Here is a 22,609-nt window from a genome sequence, read left to right as displayed (position 1 = left end):
TAAGTCATTTAAAAACATATTTCCATATTTCTTGCTTTTTATAATATATGCACTATTAAGTAATAAAATAGTATAACTAATCTAATTTATTACACTTAAAAATGCTTCTTTGCCTCATTTTAGTAGGCAATCAAAATTATATAAAATTTATCTTAATTGTTAGACAAATAAATGAAGAAAATTATTAATTTGCAGCAGCATACCATTATAGATGTCATTAAGTGAATGAGCCAAATAGGTAATATGACCAAATAGAATAGCTGAAAATGATGGAACATAGAACAAGCAAATTAGGAGTATTTTCAACTCCTTACAATGATTACTATATTATAAACATACTCTACCTTATCCCAGAAGTCGACCAAAGCTGTAAAGTCCCATTTCTTGGCATATGCAACATTATATTTCAATATAGCATCCTATGGAAAAAGCATCAACAAAATCTAAATCACTGATTGGGGTACAGAATAGTTATACAATTGACTCAATTATCCACCAAGAAATTGTCCATTTATATAGAACTAAGATTTTTTAGGTAATAACCCAAACTCATCACCTACCTACCATATATCATATAACAATAGATATACACAAAGAAAATGCACCTTCATTTTTAAATAAGCCTATAACAAATGAAATTTTAAAAGTTAACCATGGATTGTGGGAAGTGGAGAATGGGACAGGAAAATACATAATGTATTCAATTCCAATAATTTTTCAATTGCCTAATACTTGATATTTCCTGTTCAATTTCTGCCATGTCAGAAAACCTCATCAAAAATTTTTTTTATATTTGAAATTTTACCCACATCCACAACAACTGGTTAAGATGATAAGAGGTAGGAATAGTCAATGCTAGAAGAGTTGTGGGGAAAAATAGAATAGCACTGATGGTGGAGCTATGAATTAATACAATTCTATAAAGCAATTTAATTTTTTGCAAATAAAGTGATTAAACTGTCTGTATACTTTTTGACCTGGAGATTCCAGTTATGCAGGTACCCCAAGGGAATCACTCATTATAAAAAATAAAACTTGACTCCAAAGAAGAGCTATAGCAAGACACTTTTACTATTTCTCTGCAGAGTTGAGGGCATTGCTTATGCTGTCAAAAAATTTCAATTTCTTGATTGGTTTATCTCATTTTTCCTTAAAATTTGCTTTAAAAATAAAATATGCCTGTAATAAATGGTATTAGGAAAAATTAATCAAGGACAGGAGGATGGAACAAAGAAATATATGATGCATTTAAAATCAATAAAGATTCTACTTATCTAGCATTTCATATTTTCTGTTCAACTACTGTCCTCTGTCAGAGCCTAATCAAGGAATTAATTATACCTAAATTTTCACCTTATATCCAACATATTTGCAAAAACAAAAGATGGTTCGGAAGGATTACTAGTAGTCAGGCACAGCAATAAGCTACTGATGGAATTGTGAATTGGTCCAACTATTTTCAAAGCAATTTAGAGTTATATTAAGAAAGGGCCAAAAATGTCTGTATCCTATGGGCTGGAAAAACCACTCCTAAAAAGATATACCTAAGGGAAGTAAAAGAAAGATCCCAAACGCAACAAAATAATTGTAGCAGTACTCTTTGTGGCAGCAAAGAAAAGGAAGACAAGTTTGTGTCCATCAATTGTGGAATGGATAAATGAAGAAGGCTTAAAAATATGACAATAAAATCACAACAGGAAGAATTCACATAAGCATGTAAAAATTACATGAACTGATATGAATAAATAGAACCAGGAAACCAACTTATACAATATAATGATGAAAATGCAAAGAATAACAACAATAAAAAGAAACTAAATGCTATTTATGTAAAAAAAAAAAAAAAAAGACTATCTCTGAAGGAGATGAGAAAACGAACCTCTCCTCTTCTTGCAAAGTGAGGAAATTATGGATATACAGTGGCTATTTATTGTTGATTCATGTTAGCTAGTTTTGCTAAAATGCTTTCTACATCCTCCCTTCTTCTTTTATGCTTTGTTACAAGGTATGAGCTTAGCTGCCAGGGAAGAAATAGATTCAGAAATGGTGACCAAAAAAGTTGATTTTTTCAAAATTCAGCAATTATTTATAGTTTTCTTTTTGTACAGACTATTTTCAGGACAAAAAAAAAAATGTATATTAAGGAGTATTTTATTTACGTTAAGACCTTCCAGCACGTTGGAAGAATTCCCAGTGGCAAATATGGAAAGACAAGGACAGCAGCAGTTCCAGGAGATAAACAGAAGTACTAGGTTACGGTATGCATGATCTGAAAATACAATTGAATCAATGAGATCAAAGTTCTCTGTTTGATATAGATGATTATGCCATCTAGTGGTGTACTTGTTTTACAATTCAGAGACAACTGGCTGAGTCAGTCCCAGTCAATATAATTCCTCCTCATTAACTATCTTCTAACATATTGTTATATAATTCCCCCATCAGTTGTTGTCGAACAGTAAATCCTTTTCACAATAGATAGGAGTTTTATATTAGATACATTTGCTTCTGTTTTTTGTATTCCTATGTGTTCTGCTGATCAATTTTTCTGTTTCTTAATCTGAATTGTTTTAGTAACTGCTTTATAGCACAGTTTGAAATCTAGCACTGTTATTCCGACACTCTTTCCTCCCATTTCTTTTTACTAGTTATCCCTTCCACATAACAACTCTCTCAATCACAGTTTTGATGTATGTCAGGCTGGCATAAGAAATTAAATGGGATGTTTTGCATAAGATGCAGACAACATTTGAAGGCCAACAGATAACACAGAAAAAGTTTATAAGTGCAGAAATGCATAAAATATATGTATAGTATTATATAATAACAACATATTTTACCTTCTAATACCATATACACAATTTCTTCTTCTCTGATAGAAAAGGAGGATCAAAACAATTTATGCACATTTTCCAGATTACAGAGGTACTATATCCCTAACTGTATTACAAATAACTCTGTCTCAAGATTACTGACTTCCCCCTCCCCATAATTTCATTATTTTTTTTCTAATTCTGTAATGATTTGATAGTTTGATTGGCATGATACTAAATAATTCAAGTAATATTGCCATTTTTGCTATACTGGTTCATACTCCCCATGAGAAAAAATTTTTTCTCAATCACTTAGGTCTAGTTCCATAAACAGTTGTTTGTAATCGCATTTATATAATTCTTGCATAAGTTTTATCTATTTTTTTGGCCTTTATATTCATTTTAAAATTTTCCCCAGTTATATTCAAAACAATCTTTTTTATAATTGTTTTTAAAAATTTTTGAGCTCTAGGTTATGGCCTTATCCCCACACAAAATTTAAAAACCACATTGCATATATTTTAGAACTTAGAAATTGCTCAGTACTTAATCCATCCTATAATTTTAAATGAAATTTATTTATTTATTTCTTCTTATTTTGGGCATTATATAGAAATTCTATGGGACATTATATAGAAATCCTGATAATTTATTTTATAAACTGGGCAGTTGCTAAAATCAATTGTTTCAATTATTTCTAATTGATTCAAGTTTCTTTAAATACACCATCATAACAAATATAAAATGTTAATTTTCTTTTTTCTTTACATATGGGTATTCTTTCAATTTCTTTTTCTTATTTTAATGCTACAGAGAGCATTTCTGGTACCATGTCAAATAGAAATACTAATAATGCACATTCTAGCTTTAATTAAATAAAAAAATTAAAATTCATTTTCACAAGAAAATGACTGGGGAAATATTTTTGAAGCAAGTTTCTTTAATAAATGTTTCATTTTTCCATGATATAAATAAATATTATATATATATATATATATATTTTTAAAGTCACTCTAATTAATAAATGGTCTAAGAATATGAACAGAAAGAATCTCAAGGAAATAAATGAAGCCTGCTAATCATATAAAAAATTCTCAAAATTACTACTAATTAAAGAAATAAAGTAAATCTAAGATTCAACCTATTACCATCAGTGGCAAAGATGACAAAAAGGAAAATCATAAATGTTGAGGCTATGGGAAAACAGGTACACTGATGTTGGTTGATCTACTCTGGAATGGGTTCAACCACTCTAGAAAGAAATTTTGAATTATCCACAAAAACTTACTAAATAATATATTCCTTTGACCCTACTATGCCACTACCTAAGCAGATATCCAAAAGAGATCAAAGAAATTGAAAAAGGTCTTATGTGTATAAAAATATTTACAACAGCTCTTTCCGCCGGGACATAAAACTGAAAATAAAAAGGCAGTCCAAAAATTAAAGAGCAGTTGAATAAGTTGTTATATATGAATGCAGTTGATTATATGCTATAAGAAATGAGAAAACGATTTCAAAAAGACATAGGAAGACTCATATGAACTGATACAGGATTAGAGGAAAAAACAAATCAGTATGAAAGCAGAAGATTATGATTCTAGAGGACCAATAATAAAACACATTAGATGCAGACTATACATGTGCACTCACTTGAATGAACGAACATACACACACACACCCCAACCCCCACAGCCCATAATCTTTGAAAAAATAGGTTTTGCTTAACTATACATATTTATTACAAGAAATTTGCTTTTTCTTTTTTAATTGTGTGGGAGGAAGAAAGAAGAAAAAAATAGATTTTTTTTTAATTTTTCAAAAGTACAGTAGTCAGAGAGGTCCTAGAGATGTGAAATGTTGCAGCAGTTTTTAATGAGTCACTGTATTATTACTATTACTTTGTTACAAGAAACCTCCCACAGAACAAGAGTAATCACTAACTACTAAAATTTTTCTCATTATTTGAGCAATTAGAGGGAGTATATAGAAATAGAAAGTATAGATTATGAGTTGAATATTACAGAATGGTATTTTAAAATATTAAGAGTGAGAAGAAGGAATGCACTGGGAGAAGAGAAAGGGAAAGACAGCAATTACTGGAGTAAATTATCTCATATAAAAGATGACAAAAGAGCTTGTACAGTAGAAGAAAAGATAGGGGAGACAAGGGAAAGCACATGAATCTTATTTTGATTAGAACTGGCTCATAGAGGAAATAATAAACACAGTTGGATATAGACATTTAACTTTCTCTACAATAAAGTAGGAAGGACAGAGGATAATATAAGGATAAGGGAAGGGACCTAGTGGTTGAGAGGCTAATAGAAGGGAAGGAAAACTGGGGGAAGCAGTACTCAGAAGTAAAATGATTTTCAGGATGGACAAGGTGAAAGGAGAGAGAAAGTAGAATAAACAGGAGGGAGAAAAAGGAACAAAGGGAAAAACATGTTAACAATCATAACAATAGAGAAAAAATGAATAGCAAGTTTCTCTAATAAAGCCCTCATTTTTCAAAAATACAGAGTAGTGAATCCAATTTATAAAAAATAAGACTCATTCCCCAAATAAAAAATGGTCAAAGCATATGCCATGGTTAGGTAGTTTTCAGAAATAATCAAAGTTATCCATAATCATGTTACAAAAAAGTTCTTTTTTTTTTTTTATTACAAAAAAGTTCTAAATCACTCTTGATGAGAAAAATGCAAACTAAAACAACTCTAAGGTACTATTTTACATCTACTAGGTTGGCTAATATAACAGAAAAGGAAACAATATTGGAATAATGTAGAAAAACTGAGATGCTAACTAATACACTGTAGGTGGAGCTGTGAACTGATTCAATTCACTCCATAGAGCAATTAGGACTATGCCTAAAGGGCTACAAAACTGTACATACCCTTTGACCCTGCAATACACTATCAGGTCTGTACCAATGAGATGGCCTATCTGTACCAAAAAATTTACAGTGGATCTTTTTGTGATGGCAAGGTACCAGAAATTGAGGGGATGCTCAACCATTGGGGAATGGTTGAACAAGTTGTGGTATGACTAATGGAACATGAATTATTAATCTATATTTAATATCAATCTTTTGGCCTATATGGCTACTTGCAAAGGAGTACATGCAAAATTTCTTTTAACTTATGACAGCATTCAAGGAACTCTTTCTGCTCCTAATCCATAATAAATACTTTAGGTTCAAAAAAAAATTTTTTCTAATCTAATTACTGACTATATGATTTCTAAAAAACAAAATGTTTTATTCAACCATTGAGGTAATTGTCCTTCACATGCACACATTTTTTTTCCATGAATCTGACATCTTAATCTGATAATCTAAGTTACATAATGAGTATTTCTCATCATGTTCTTTAATAGGGGTTTAGTTTTTCTCATAGTTCCTTTAGCATAAAGAAGAAAAAGAGCAATTTGATATACTGAATCTAAAATCATTGGGAAGAAGAAATTAAATTTAGACCAACATCCTCTTGAAGAGGAGACTCTAAAACTCTGAAAATCCTTAAAGGAGAAAATTTTCAACTCTGCCTCAGGGAGGGACCCCACCCAAAGGACAAACAGTTTCATCTGGTTACCTGGATGGGGTAGGCTCAGTCCTGAAATTCATTGAATTCAATTCAAATTCTAGCACTAGCTGAAACCCAGGGAGGAGCCAACTTGGGACTCCACCCACTTGGGTCCCCTTTAGCTAAATCACTCATTATAAAAAGAGCCAAACTAAATACTCTCTTTGCAGAGGTTCCACACATGCCAACTATAACATGCTTAGCATCCCAAGGAGCCTCTGTCCACTGGAATACTCTTTCCAGTGCTATTCTCTCTTTACCCTCATCTATTTCCCTAACCAGATTTTAACCTTATTTCCAATCCTCATAATAAACCTCTTTTATCAATCTAGGTTTTCAGGTCTGTAAATTCCTTTACAGAAAGACTCTGTGCCACCAAAAGAGAGTCCCCAAAACTTCCTATCCTACTCTTGTGCCGAATCCCAAGGGGTTGAAGGGAGCTCCATTTGATTTCCTGAACCCCAAACCTGTCACTAGACCTCATTTAACTCCCTGACCACCAGAAACCCTAATTTCATTTGGGTCCTCAAATCTAAATCTCTTCACTCCTAATTTATCACAATGAGTTTAAATAGTAGGTAAGCCACCTATATTTGTCTTAAAACATAACAATTGTTATTATGACATGGAACTTTAATACAATATTTTAAATCTATGATGTAAAAATATTTTTACCACAATGTCCAATGCCTCAAAATTATAATTACATAAAAATTCTGAGGAATAAAATCTCAAAACTGAATTATTATAAAACACTTTTTTTTTTTAAATTTCAAGGATCTATCATTAGTGTGGTTATTTACTTTTACTAACAGTTTGGTTATTAGTTATATTGAGTGTGTATGGCTAAAAAAAATTTATCAACCTGAGAACAACATTCTGACTCTCTCGTAATTCAGCTTGTTTAGTCTTCTCCTCAAAAACAAACATGTATTTATATACATATACGTGAATATATACATATATCATTCCATCATCACTGATTCCATGGTCAAAGTGTTCCCTTGAAAGGACATACCAGAGCTTGCACTGTATTGCACTTCACTGGATTGCACTTCAAGGCAATCCAGCATCACAATCATGCTACACTGATTCCCTAAAGTAAAACTAGTAGAGATTCAATATTTCAGCATATAATCATTTTTATGATAGAAAACATAATAAATCACCAAGCTGTAAACTATTTAAACTGACAAAGGATATCTGGTAAAAATCTATGAATGCCAAGGGAAGCCTTAGATGGCAAAGGATTTAAGAACTAGAAGCAATCCTAGTGAACATCATTTAATCTCCTCACTTTACAAATCAATCAATCAATAGGCATCTGGAACATGCCAACTTTGTGCCAGATACTATGCTACCTTCTGGAGATCTTAAAGGAACTAAAAGTTAACATGAGAAGGGAATCAATGCCAAGCATGGAGGATTCCCAGGGCAAAGCCATATGTGAGGATCAGAGAGAAAGATACTTGGCTGTACCAAAGAGCACAGCAAAAAAACAAAAAACAAAAAACAAAACAAAACAAAACAAAACAAAACAAAAAAACCAGCTTGTTGAGACTAGAGTGACAGAATGGTGCTTGATTTCTATTTTATCCTAGAAATAAGAGGGAACCACTAGAGTTATTTAAATAGAGCAACAATATGGTTATATCTGTGCTTAACAATAGTCCCTTCAGCAGTTTATGTGAATTATTGTCTAGATGGGGGAAGAGACCTGAGTCATGAAGACTAATCAGAAGATTACTGTAATAGAACAGAGAAGAGGTAATAAGGGCCTAAAACTAAGATGGCAGCTGACTGAATAGAGAAAAGAGTTGGACACCAAAATGTTGTGAAGGTAGATACAGCAAGATATGGCAGATATTAAAAGAAACAAAGTCTGAGGAAGAATCTTTAGTTCACTACCAAACTGGGATGTGAGCCCAGCTTTTATATTCAAAACCTAGTACTCAAAATTTTAATGCCCTCAAAAAGACATATAGTCTTTTTTTATCCAATAAATTAATGCCTTCTACTATTGTCTATTCACATCTTTTGACCAATTATCAATTAGGGAATGATATGTATTTTTATAAATTTGACTCAGCTTCCTATATATCTTAAAAAGGAGGTGTTTATCATAAACACTGGCTGTAAACATTTTTCCCCAGCTTTCTGGTTCCCTTCTAATCTTGGATACATTTTGCATTTCATGTTTTCTAGTTTTTCTTTAGTTATAAATCCCTCCTTTCTCCAAAGATCAGACAGGTAGTCGAGCCTTTTCAATGAAGTTATCTGAAGAGAAGACCTACCAATTAAATGAAATTTAAAGTGTTCTTAGGATGAAAAGAGCCTTCTGTTGAGGGAAAAACCTCAAGGCCTATGCAACTCTGCATATGGATCATCATAAAGAATTTTTAAAGGGATTGATCAACTAAATAATGGATTAGTATCTAAAAGTAGTCCATCTAGATCAACTGTGATGAACTTGGCTTTTTCAATAATGAGGTGATTCAATTCCAATAGACGTGATGAAAAGTGCCATCCACATTCAAAGAGAGAACTATGGAACTTTACTGTTGTTGTTTACTAGCCTTTTTTTTCTTCCTCATGTTTTTTTTTCCCCTTTTGATCTGATTTTTCTTGTACAGCATGACTAATGTAGAAATATATTTAGAAAAATTACAAATGTCTAGTCTATATTGGATTGCTTGCTATCTTGTAGAAGGAAGAGATAGAGAGAGGAGAAAAATTTGGAACACAAGGTTTTGCAAAGGCGAATGCTGAAAACTATCTTTACATGTATTAGAAAAAATAAAATATTATTTAAAAAAAAAAAAATCACAAGGCCCAGAGTATTTTATCAAATAAGCACCAGGAACTGTATGTACACTGCATAGCACATGGGACGTACTCAATAAATGCTAATTGAATTATAGGTATTAAAAAAAAACTAAACACCGATTGTATCCACCACTACCTGTTAAGATTAGAAATGAGTTTCCTTTGGCGAATTTAAATTAGTAGCAGTGACAAATTAATGCTTTCACTGGTTCCTGAAATTAATCTAACCAAAATACCAGTGAAAAATGATTCTATATTTGAGTTTTTAGAAAATTATCTCCATTATTCATGGAAATTGTCTTTTTAGAAGCAGATTTTTAGATTCACTTAATATTCCTGTTAATTTTAATAATAAAATCATAAAGCATAAAATGTGGAGGATTATCTAGAAGTTAAAAAAGACTGATTGTGCCCTGAAGAGGGGAGGAAGAGAGGGAGAGAGAAAGGGAGTAGAACAGGGAGGGGAAGGCAGGGAAGGGGGGGGGGAGAGAGAGAGAGAGAGAGAGAGAGAGAGAGAGAGAGAGAGAGAGAGAGAGAGAGAGAGAGAGAGAGAGAGAGAGAGAGAGAGAGAGAGAGAAAAGGAAGAGCATTAAAAGGGTGGAGGCATTTCAGAGAAACAACTTTGGAAATAAATGATGTACTTATTTAAGTCATTAACAATAAGCTGTCAGGGAGCACTGGAGAATGTATAAAGTTAAAAGGTACAGAATAGTCACCAAAACTCCATTAAAGAAAACAAGCATAGACTGAACATACCTTCAAATTTTGGGGACGATTGAACTTGTTAAGGAGTGCTGTCTGAATGAGCTCCCACCGACTGCCTGCTGTTCGTTCGCCATTCTTTTAGAAAAAAAGAAAGGGAGATTAACTTCAAAGATGTCCATATTCTTTTGCATCTTAGTTTTGAAAATGCGCCAGACAGACTGCACAATTTTTGTTCATGTGTATACCTAAAAATTTCACTTCCTTTTCTTACCTCATCTTCTACAGGGTATAAATTTTGTTCTGAGCAAGGCATTTTGACATGTTTATTATCCCATAAATCCCTATAATGTGTTGGAAAAGGTTTAGGGACTTCTCCAGCTTTCAAAAGATCTACCTGCAACAAAGAGAATATTCATAATGCAATGTATACAATCATTTATCCACCTTTCACAAAATAACCTAAAGAGTAAATACTAAACAATATAAATTAAGATCTAAGCTTGGTCTCTCACCACAACCAAAAAAAGCTTAAAACAATTCAGTATCTTTATGTAAAACTCACACATTTATAGAGAAAGTTGTTTTTAAATTAAAAAACACTAACTACAGTGAAAAGATGAATCCTAGAGATAATAGGGTTCTTGAAGATATTTTAATCCAGCTCCTCAATTTATTGCTTTAATTTCCTCTACTACAGCATTCAAACTCAAATAGAAAATGTACACAAAGGGCTCTTGTGAATCATCTACTGACTCAGAAAACCACATATTAACATTATCCACACTCTGGGATTTTTATTTACTTTGTAAAATATTTACCCATTATGTTTTAATCTGATTCCTGCACTAATTGTTTAAAATCTCTGCTCTACAACCAACCTGAAATGTTTTTATATAGCCTAAAATTAAGCACTTCCAATATGACAGGAATGTACCAGATTTCAAAGAACTTTCTGAAAAGTCATCAACTAAAGTAAAAGCTTATCAACTATGAAAGAGTGCAAAAAATAAGATTAAAGAACATGTTTTATATAATTTGAAAGGAAAGAACTGGAATTATCTGGGTTTCTAACACATCGTATATGTTTCACACATTACATACTTTTTCAGATTCTTTCATTTCCAACACTACAAATATTTTTTGACATTAAAAAATACACAACTATACATGTTTGATCATTACATGAGATGAAGCAATAAATAAGCATTATGTGAAGAAAGTATTATATTATTGGAGCTTAAATATACATCAATAAAAAGTTATCTGAATATACTACTACATAAACAAGCAAATGCCTCATTAATGTACCATAATTTTATAGGTAACATATTTAATGACCTTTGATGTTCCTAATAAGAACTAAAAGCAACCATAGTACATATTATAAAATACTTTCAGAATAAGTTCTTGAAGTTGTTTTTTTTTTTTTAAGAAAAATTTAAGAAATTTTAAAATCTCTTAAATTTTCTAAAAATTTCTAAAATTTTAAGAAAAATTTAAGAAAAAATAATGACTATAATTGCATTATAATCATATCACGAGTCCTAAAAGGAACCTAAGGGAGGACATTCAATTCAGCTTTACTAGAAATATATTTAAATTAAGGGTTTCAACTTTTTCTTCTCTAAATTCAAAAGTTAAAGTTAAGAAAATAATCATCTTGCTTTTTTCTTTTTTGAGTTAAGCTGTTGTACTTAGCCAATGACTTCTACATCCTACACAATTGTAACAAGACCATTTATGCATTTGGTTTAATTTAACAATGAGGATATAGCTTAAACTATTTTAATAAGCTCTTTAGTTTTTTCTCATTACAGGTAAAATGACACACCCGAACAGTTACTGTATGATTGGCAGAGTGTCTCAGGTGAGGAAGACGAACTCCACACAAAGGCATTCTTCTCAATTCCTCAATAGGAGTTCCAAGCCATTTTTTATCTGGGGAAATCTGAGGTGGAATGTACTTAGGAATCTTCCTGTCTGGTCTTTGGTGTTTGAATTCACATTGTTCTTTTCTAAAATCAAGAAAAACAAATTGTCACAAATTATTTCTAAAAATGCTAAAGATGAATAAATATAATCTGTGAGTCCAAAAAGAAGTCCCAAAACTTAACAGCCAGGTAAAATTTTACTTGTATCAAGTAACCAACTGGAATGATTAAAAAAGATGATTATTGCTTACTGTCTCAGGGAGGGGAGAAAACACATGTTAAAAATTCTTTTTGGACTTCTGGGGTAGAACCAAGATGGTGACATAAAGACAGGAAGCTGCTCGAGATCTCCCAATTTCCCTTGAAAACCACATGAAACCAAGCCTCTGATGGAATGAAACCACTCTCTAGCTCAAGATAGATTGGAAAAACTTTAAGAAAGGTCAATCTCACTGGGGTGAAAAGGATATTCAACCTACAAGTTGTTGAAATAGTCCCACTGTAACTTCACACATTCCAGAAGCATAACACGTTTTAGAAGGATTTGATAAATACAAGTAATTTCCTACTGATAAAGGCTGAAAATTGTCAAATCACAGTATTACATATTTAAAACTAGAACGAAACTTAAAGGTCACTGAATCAAACCCCATCTTTTTTGCAAATAAGCTAACTGAGGATAAGAATAGTTAAGTGACTTGGCCAAGATCATACAACTAGTAAGAAACTCAAGCCAGATTTGAATTTAGATCTTCCTGACTACAGGGGTCCAGGATTCTATTCATTCTGATAGTAATAATATCAAACTCAAAGAGAAACAATCAACTGCCATAAATTATTAACACTTGACTCCACAGCACTAGTTGCAGATGCTATCTAATAAAGATGAGGCACACATTGATAGAGCAAGCTCTAGTGGGCTTGGGGCACTATGGAACTATAAGACAAGAGTAATGTTAGACTGCCTACCAAACTGAAGGTCTACAGAGTTATTGTTCTTACCACTATGTTATATGCCTGTGAAACCTGAACAATATATCAGTGCCATGCCAGGAAACTGAATTGCTTCCATCTGAATTGTTATAGGAAGATTCTGAAAATCACCTGGCAAGATAAGGCACCAGTCACTGAGATACTTTCTTGGGCTGAATTGCCAAGCATTTTAATCCTACTGCAGAGGGCACAAATTTTATAGGTGGTCACAATGACTGAATGCTAAACATGTATTTGCCTAAAATACTATTTTATGGAAAACTCAACAAACCAAGCATTCATATGGAAGTCAAAAGAAATGACACAAGGACATTCTCAAAGTCTCTCTGAAGAACTTTTGAATCAACTATGGGAGACAGTGGTACAACACTGCCCAGAATGGCATGCCTACATCGAAGATGGTATTATACTCTATGAGCAAAACAGAACTGCAATAGTTCAAAGGAAATATGAAATGCACAAATTTTAGAGATAGCTTAATTCCAAATATTCCAAGCTCATTTTGATCTGATCATCCCCATGAGGATACAGTGTACCTTGACCCCAACACAATGTCACTTTGGTCCTTTTTGAGAACAAAAGACAACAACCAACCCCCAACCACCTAACAAATCATTCTCCTAGGTCTCCTATAATAACTATAGGTTGCATCGATTTTAGACGATAGGATTAAAAATTAAAATACATCAGAAACTCTATGAGCAAAACTACAAAACACTTTCCACACAAATTAGGTCTGATCTAACCAATTGGAAAAATATTAAATGCTCTTGGATAGGTTGAGCAAATATAATAAAAATGACAATTCTACCTAAAATAATCTATTTATTTAGCGCTATACCAATCAGACTCCCAAAAAACTATTTTAATGACCTAGAAAAAATAACAACAAAGTTCATATGGAAAAACAAAAAAATCAAGAATTTCAAGAGAATGCAAAAAAAAAAAAAAAAAAAAAAAAAATCAATAGAAGGTGCCCTAGCTGTACCAGATCTAAAATTATATTATAAAACAGTGGTTACCAAAACCATTTGGTATTGGCTAAGAAATAGACTAGTTGATCAGTGGAATAGGTTAGGTTCAAAGAACAAAAGTCAGTAACTTTAATAATCTAGTGTTTGACAAACCCAAAGACCCCAGCTTTTGGGATAAGAACTCAATGTTTAACAAAAATTGCTCGGAAAATTGGAAATTAGTATGGCAGAAACTAGGCATTGACCCACACTTAACACCATACCCCAAGATAAGGTTAAAAATGGGTTCATCATTTAGGGATAAAGAATAAGATTATAAATAAATTAGAGGAACATAGGATAGTTTATCTCTCAGACCTATGGAAGAGGAAGGAATTTATGACCAAATAAGAACTAGAGATCATTATTGATCACAAAATAGAAATTTTGATTATATTAAATTGAAAAGTTTTTGTACAAACAAAACTAATGCAGATAAGCTTAGAAGGGAAGCAATAAACTGGGAAAACATTTTTAGTCAAAGGTACTGATAAAAGCCTCTTTTCCAAAATACATAGATAATTGACTCAAATTTATAAGAAATCAAGCCATTCTCCAATTGATAAATGGTCAAAGGATATGAACAGACAATTCTCAGACGAAGAAATTGAAACTATTTCTAGCCATATGAAAAGATGCTCCAAGTCATTATTAATTAGAGAAATGCAAATTAAGACAACTCTGAGATACCACTACACACCTGTCAGATTGGCTAGAATGTCAGGGAAAGATAATGCAGAATGTTGGAGGGGATGTGGGAAAACAGGGACACTGGTACATTGTTGGTGGAATTGTGAATACATCCAGCCATTCTGGAGAATTATTTGGAACTGCTCAAAAAGTTATCAAACTGTGCATACCTTTGGATCCAGCAGTGTTACTACTGGACTTATATCCCAAAGAGATCTTAAAGAAGGGAAAGGGACCTGTATGTGCAAGAATGTTTGTGGCAGCCCTCTTTGTAGTGGCCAGAAACTGGAAACTGAGTGGATGCCCATCAATTGGAGAATGGCTGAATAAATTGTGGTATATGAATATTATGGAATATTATTGTTCTGTAAGAAATGACCAACAGGATGATTTCAGAAAGGCCTGGAGAGACTTACATGAACTGATGCTGAGTAAAATGAGCAGGACCAGGAGATCATTATATACTTCAACAACAATACTATATGATGATCAATTCTGATGGATGTGGCCATCTTCAACAATGAGATGAACCAAATCAGTTCCAATAGAGCAATAATGAACTGAACCAGTTATGCCCAGGGAAAGAACTCTGGGAGATGACTATGAACCACTACATAAAATTCCCAATACCCTTATTTTTTGTCCACCTGCATTTTTGATTTCCTTCACAGGCTAATTGTACACTATTTCAAAGTCCAATTCTTTTTGTATAGCAAAATAACTGTTTGGATATGTATACTTATATTTTAATTAATTTATACTTTAACATATGTAACATGAATTGGTCAACCTGCCATTTGGGGAAAGGGGGTGGAGAGGAGGGGAAAAATTGGAACAAAAGGCTTGGCAATTGTTAGTGCTGTAAAATTACCCATGCATATATCTTGTAAATAAAAAGCTATAATAAAAAAATAAAAATAAAAAAATAAAATGGGACTGTTTAACCAAAGTAATAATAATAATAAAATAAATAATAAAAATTAAAATACATATTAAATTGAACAATACATAATTTAATGAATAGGACTAATTTTTTTCAAACACATAAGTATTTAAACCTATGTAGGTTATTTAATTTCTAAGTGTATTAATTTAGATTAAAAATAGAAAGAAATAAATAATGAGAAAAATATCTAACTTCCAAAATGAATTTACTTTTTTGTGAGAATTTAAATTTAATACAATGTATTTAATTGGCCTAACCTGGAAGATCGAGGTATCTCTATTTCAATATAACAATTCTGTTTAGCTTACTTATAAAATTATAAAAATGTCCTACATGTAATTCATTCAGTCAACAAGCACTTATTAAGTTCCCAATACTGAGCTAAGTTCTGAGTACATAAGGAATGGGAAAGATTACCTTTTGTCCTCTCCTCTAGGCATTTTCATGAAGTGATCTGTTATTTTAGAATCCTTTCTTCCAGTTTGCTTGGGACCTTTGCATTCCACATTCAGACCAGTAATAGTAGGGGATTTGGTGGATAAATGATCCTCTTCAGTGGGACTCTCTACTCCTTCTAACTGAAGGTTCAATCCACTATCTTCACATACCCTAGTAGAGTGCTGTTTTTTACATTCAATTTTATTCTCTCCTGTTTGAAATTTGGATGATTTGTTTGCTGCTTTAGAGGAATTACCATCTTCTTGTTCTTCAAAACATGGGCTGGTTTCTTCATCTGCCTCTGAATCTTGACAACTATTCTTAGAATTATCAATGTCCATTGGGGACTCTGGTTCACTTTCTTTCTCAAGAGGAGACTCTGCAGGACTTTCTTGTCTGCTCATCTCATCATTTTTCTGATCAGGTAAAACATCACCACAACCAACATATGACAATGGACTCTCGGGAACAACATCGATCTCTTCCTGCTGACTATCTGCACTAGTGCCATGGACAGGCTGGTAACACTTATCAGGCTGCAGGTTGCTTGAGACCTCTCCTAGTTGTACATCTTTCATAGGCTGCTTAGAATTTGCCATCTTTACAGGTGTTAGTAAGAGCTGCCGATTGTCTCTATCTTCTTCACAATCTAGATGAATTTGATCATCACTTTGGGGTGATTGATCCACATTAGCATTTCTAAACTGATCTGCCACAAGAGTTACTTCCTGGGGTTCAGCTTCCAAAAGTTCCCTTTGTTTTCCTTCACTTTGCAACTTACAGGTACTAGATGTCAGAGGATGGTTGAAATGCTTTGTACTTTTATCTTGAGATGACTTAGCATGGCTCAGCTGAGAAACATTTTCTAACTTCTCCATGTCATGTTGGAAAAAATTATCTTTCTGTATAGAACTCATCTCAGATCCTGCTGCTATGATGGTATCTTTACTATGCAAACTGCAATGGAGGGAAAAAAAACCCATAAATTAAATAAAACTTCTCACATGAGAAAATCAACAATCTACAAATGGGCCAAAAAAACCAACCAACCAAACAAACAAACAAACAAAAAAACTCAACTTTTTACAATTTGCATTTTCACTCAGAAATTTAAACTAAACAATCTCTAAATATTCAACTATGTGAAAATGCTTAGTTTATAAGTGATTTAAATACTACTACTGCTACTACAATCAAAACTACTACTGCTGCTGCTGCTACATTTAAAAAACCCTCAAGAATTCAAGACACTATCATGTTTCTAGTCATCAATGCTTGATGTTTCAGTCAAGTTTGACTCCACTCTCAATTATCAAGTCCTGCTCATTCTAACTAGATTAAAAAATCCTAATTTTCACACAAATTTTATCTTGGTTCAATTGGCTCTCAATTAGGCTCTTCACCTCCAAACCATCCAAGTTACCTTTCCTGACAGTAACTCATATCACATCAATTTTGCTTAAAAATTGTCAAGGTCTCCTAATACTTTAGGTTTTTTATAGTATCCAGAACCAATCTACATTTCTAACCTAATCCTAGATGCACTTCCTGTACTCTAAGGAATTTGCTATTCCCCCAAATAATCACTTTCCCAGCTTCATGCCTTTACCAGTCAATGCTAGGAGAACCACTTTACTCTCTCCAATTTCCTTTTGAAATCTTATCTATCCTTTAAGACCTAACTCAAATGATCATACGTAAACCACCATTTAGAAGGTTTTTCTTCCTCTTTACTATTTTCACATTTTGTTTTTGTCAATTTTGTGCAGCTGTCATAGCATAGGTTGCTTTATGGCTTTTCATAAATATATCTTATTTCTCTTATGCTCTTTAAGAGTAAGGTCTGTATTTTACTGATACTTATTTATTGCTGGGGCAGCTAGATAACAGTATATACAGCATCATCCTTGAAGTTGGAAGTATCTGAGTTCAAATTCTGTCTCAAACACTTAACATTGCTAGTTATATGACCCAGGGCAAGTAACTTAACCCCAAAAGCCCTGCCCCCTCCAAAAAAAAAAAAAAAAAAACTTTAAGCATAAAGTATAATGCTTTATCACAAGAAACTTACAATCCAATCAACAAAAAACTGGAACAAAATCAATATAGATTTAACTTACATGGTTCCAATTAAATAGATTTGTAAATTGCTTTGTAAGGACCTCACTAACATTTTACTAATCATTGCTATCTTACACAATATCTATTATACACCTTTGTATGTTTTAGTTACTTAATATTTTTTAAAGTGTTAGTGATACAAGTTGACAACAAGGACATGTTCTCTAAAGGAGATACATAAATATTATAAAAGTTATCAAAATAATTAGAGACACACAAATATATGTAGAAAGATAGGAATAAGCTATCAAACTTATTAAGCTTATCAAACTGGAGTGAAAAGAAAGCAGCTATAGTTATACAACTGAGCTGGGCTCTTGTCAATCTGCATGTTTATACATCTACATCATCCTATATTACCTCTCCTCTTAGAAATAATTTTAGCCTAAAAGAATGAATACTCTTAGATAGATATTCTTCCTACTGGCAATCTTGATTCTGGACTTTTGCCCCCAACCAATTATTATTTCACAAAATGCTGTCACGTTTTGGCATCTGGGACATGTATAGGACTGTGTGATCCCAGGGACATATACCAGCATTTGTATCTCCTATTGCCTAGTTTTTATAACTGGAAAATCTTACTGGATCTACTGGAAGATTAGAGTAACTGGTAAGACTGAAAATGGAGGGGGGAGCAAGGAAGGGGCTAGGAGAATAATATCTTCTTTCCATATTCTCAGACAAAATAATGTCTATGTAGAAGGGCTATTAGCAGATACTTATTTGTTAAAGCTGATTGGGTTAATAGAATAAATAAACAATGATGAGACCTAGTCCTAAACTAAACTTGTCTCCCCAGAGCATCTCCTGTCTAAGGACTGATGGAAGAAAGGACAGAAATAAATAAGTGCCTGCTATATGTGCTAAGCATTGCACTAACTGCTTTATAAATATTATCTGATTTGAGCCTTACAACAAGCCTGGGAAATAAATGCTATTTATATCCCCGTTTTACAGTTGAGAAAACCGAGGCAAGCAAAAGCAAAATGACTTACCCAATCACACAGCTAGTAATCATAGTGTTGGGGTCAAATTTTAATTTAGACCTTCCTGACTCCAGGCCCAAGGTTCTATTCACTGCTCCCTCCCCTCCCCTAAGTTGCCTATAAGAAACCTTCAGACTAATGTGGGATATAGCTGCCAAAAAAGTATTAGTGAAGAAAGTAAATTTAAAGCAATTTTAAGATATTCTTTGAACTAGTAGGAACTATTAGTGTATAGATGGTGGAGAAGAACAGAAAGAGCGCTCAGGGAGGAACAGCAGCAGGAACCATGACAAAAAAACTTTTATGATATATGTGCTCAATATGTATTTATTCAGTATATACATATTTAATTCTATAACGCTCATTTATTTTACCTGTCACAAAATTATTATGTGATATAAATCACATAATACATATTATACATTATTATTATGGATTTTATATAATATAAAATGTCCAATTAACCTAGGGAAATGCAAGTTTTTTCCTTTCTATTTCTTCATTCAAAGGCTAGTATCTTAAGGAGATTTCTGACCTGGACCAAAAAAATCTACCCCACTTACTCATCCCAATTAGGAGGGAATTCTTACCTTACCCAACTAGATAATCTTACAAAGAAAATACAATTCTGGGTAAATTCCAGCCTTTGTGTTCTACTCAGACAGGCCTGAGGAGTAGATTTTAGGGTAAAGTATAAAAATTACTTTGTCTAAATTGTAGAAGCTGAGGGTGGGTCTGTATATCTAGGAGTAAAAGTGATCAAAGTCTTCCAGTTCTTCATTAGAATAGATCTACCTCTCATTTTAAGATTTAATTCTCTCTGATTAATTGTTCATTTCTAACTGTCAGCAAACCTTAACTCTTCTAAGGACATATAAGCCTGAGGAGCTTCTTGGGTACAACAAAGAACCAAATGATCATTTTATTCATTATCTGCTAATCATAATTAATAAAATTATGAATCCAGAAACTACATCTCTTGAAATTTTCCTATCTTATTACTAAAGATTTATTCTTTTAATCTAGTTCACAATAAAAATCACATACCTTTTTGACCCTGTGTTGAATTCTTTAGTGTCCACCCAATTGGTAATTGTCTTTTGTTTGAAAGCTAGAAAAAAGATTAGGCATAAATTTATATATCTCATAATTAGTCTAAGCCATAATTCATATTAACAGTAAATACAAATGTACTTTCTAAGATCATGATCACAACATCAAATGAGCTGAACCTGGAAGCAGAAGAGACCTCAGTTCAAATCTTTACTCTACCAATAGCTGTTTGGCCATGAGTAAATCATTTAATCTTTCTGAAACTGTTTTGTCTTGTACAAAAAGCATATAGTCATAACTAAGTACTTAGCAATTTGCTGTAGAAATCAAGTAAAACAACATGGGGGAAAAAGTTCAATTCCAGAAAATTTGATAATAGATGCTGTACAGACATCAACATCTTCAGACAGGAATATATAATTGCTTATTAAGCATCTTGTCATTGTCAAACTTAAAAAAAAAGGGGAGGGGGTAGTAGATGAAGATTTAATTCATTCCAACAAACATTTATAAAGTAACTACTGTGAGTAAGGTAATGCATTAAGTACTGGAGATGATTTCCATCAGTATAGGAAATTTCTGGTGCAGAAACTCCTCACACATCACAGTTCTACATCTTTCCTGAAATTTAACTACTGGACATCAAGAGATTAAGCAACTTGCCCATGGCAACCAAGTTATGGGGATGGAGACAGAACTTAAGTCATGGTCTTCTTACCCATTATACTTTATTATATCTTGTAAACTTTGGGAACATAAAGAGAAAAATGAAAAATAGCTGCTGAATCCTGGGAGTTTACATTCTACTTGATTATTCAACAGTAAAAGAAGATAATTTGAATTTAAGACTTTCAATAAGAGGGATCTACTGTGTCTTTTACTATATTATAAACAGCAAAGTCAACTGCCAAATTTCTATTCCTATGGTAACAATCATAGCTTGGAAGAATGACATAAGAAAGCAACATTAAAAAAAAAAAAAAAACCCAACTGCTTTCCCTTACCTCATGTACATATATCGAATAATCTCTTTTTAAAAACTACTAGGCATAACCTATATCAGATTGCTTGCTATCTTAGGGAAGGAGAAAAAAAAAAATCTGGAGCTCAAAATCTTACAAAAATGAAGGGGGCAGCTAGGTGGCGCAGGGATAGAGCACCAGCCCTGTCAGGAGGCCCCGAGTTCAAATCTGGTCTCAGACACTTAACACTTCCTAGCTGTGTGACCCTGGGCAAGTCACTTAACCCCAGCCTCAGGGGGGAAAAATTAATGTTGGAAACTATCTTTACATGAAATTGGTAAATAAAGTGCTATTGAGAAAAATAAAAGTACGCTGTATCTAAAGGTGATTTTAAGCCATAAGAAATCTCGTGCTCTTCTTCACACAAAGGTTTGAACATCGTTTCATTTAGCTTCCCGTTCCCAACTACAAAGAAAGGAGGCCAACCCTTGGTTTTCCAGTCAGCACGTGATTCTCAGGGACCAAACAATTTATAAAGCACAAGGACAAAGCTAGCTCCCTTATATCCCGACCTTAGTGTCACTCTTTCCTTGGGGTTTCACGGGTTAGAAGATAAATTTCAACTACACAAAAATTGCAGGAACTTTCCTAGAGCTGGTTGTTAATGCAAAACATCAGCTAAATGCTTTTCTCCCATTCCAAAGGCATTCCCTGACCACATTCCCAAAGATGAGGACAAAAAGGGAATTTCCTCCTAACTTTGTCCAGTAAAACCCCAGAAAGCGCTTCCTTCTTCCCGAGAAGGTCTTTTATCGTTAAGAAATGACCTCAGGACTGCAGAAGGGAACCCACGTCAGCCCAAGACGGAGCCGGCGCGTCCTCCGCCGAGTCCTCCAAACAGAGTCGGAACGAAGAGGGGAAAGAAGGTGCTGAGCCCGGGGAGCGGAGCACTCACCTTTGTTCCCCAACTTGCCGCAGACGCCGCGTGGCCCGGACGCTGTTGGTCCCGGGGAGCCGACGGATGAAGACGGCGTCCTCGGCCAAAGAGGGAACAGGACGGTCTGGCCCGGGACGGCCTCAGGGGCCGACACCTGTCTCTTTCCTCCGGACTGGCTCAGGGGACCGGAGGTTGAGGGCGGCGGCGATTTAGAGGCGCCGCAGCGGGCTCGCTTCCTGCAGGGTTTGCAGCCGGGGCCCGCACTCATGCTGGGGTCCCACGGCGCGCAGCCCCCGGGCCAGCCCGGACGGAGAGCCTCATTCACCCGGCCGGAGAGGGGCGATGGCGGGTGGGGGCGGGCGGCCGGCTCTCCCACACCACACCATGCCCTCTCCTGCGCCTCTCTCCTCTCACCCTCTTCTCCTCTTCAAATGACTCTTTCGGCCCTCCCAGAGCACTAAGAGTTTTCTTCTCTTCCCCACAAGAGTGGCCGAGCCCTCAGCAGAAGCAGCAGGGACGACTTCGGATGCCTTCACTTTTGCGCCTCCGGAACTGCTGCCGTCAAGTACTTCCGGCTTCCGCGCCGCGCACAGTCGCAAAGCGGA

General features: G+C 34.0%; 1 protein-coding gene across 3 annotated transcripts in view; it reads right to left on the bottom strand.

The window, feature by feature from the left end:
* Positions 1–22,568, bottom strand: part of PARG (poly(ADP-ribose) glycohydrolase) — a 116,771-nt gene extending 94,203 nt beyond the window's left edge. For 2 of the 3 annotated variants that reach the window (XM_074296085.1, XM_074296087.1), the window contains exons 1-7: positions 22,023–22,568; positions 20,100–20,163; positions 15,922–16,899; positions 11,763–11,946; positions 10,203–10,325; positions 9,983–10,066; positions 345–419 (exon numbers count right to left, since the gene is read on the bottom strand). In XM_074296085.1, the coding sequence (XP_074152186.1) occupies positions 345–419; positions 9,983–10,066; positions 10,203–10,325; positions 11,763–11,946; positions 15,922–16,899; positions 20,100–20,163; positions 22,023–22,272 (1,758 nt within the window). In that variant the 5' untranslated portion in view covers positions 22,273–22,568. The remainder of the gene's footprint in view (positions 1–344; positions 420–9,982; positions 10,067–10,202; positions 10,326–11,762; positions 11,947–15,921; positions 16,900–20,099; positions 20,164–22,022) is intronic. The other variant, XM_074296088.1, reaches the window with a different exon arrangement.
* Positions 22,569–22,609: the final 41 nt, after the last annotated feature.

Source organism: Sminthopsis crassicaudata, chromosome 2, assembly GCF_048593235.1.
Source record: "Sminthopsis crassicaudata isolate SCR6 chromosome 2, ASM4859323v1, whole genome shotgun sequence".
Lineage (NCBI taxonomy): Eukaryota > Metazoa > Chordata > Mammalia > Dasyuromorphia > Dasyuridae > Sminthopsis > Sminthopsis crassicaudata.
Note: the sequence above shows the minus strand (reverse complement) of the source record. Positions and strands in the feature narration are given on the sequence as shown.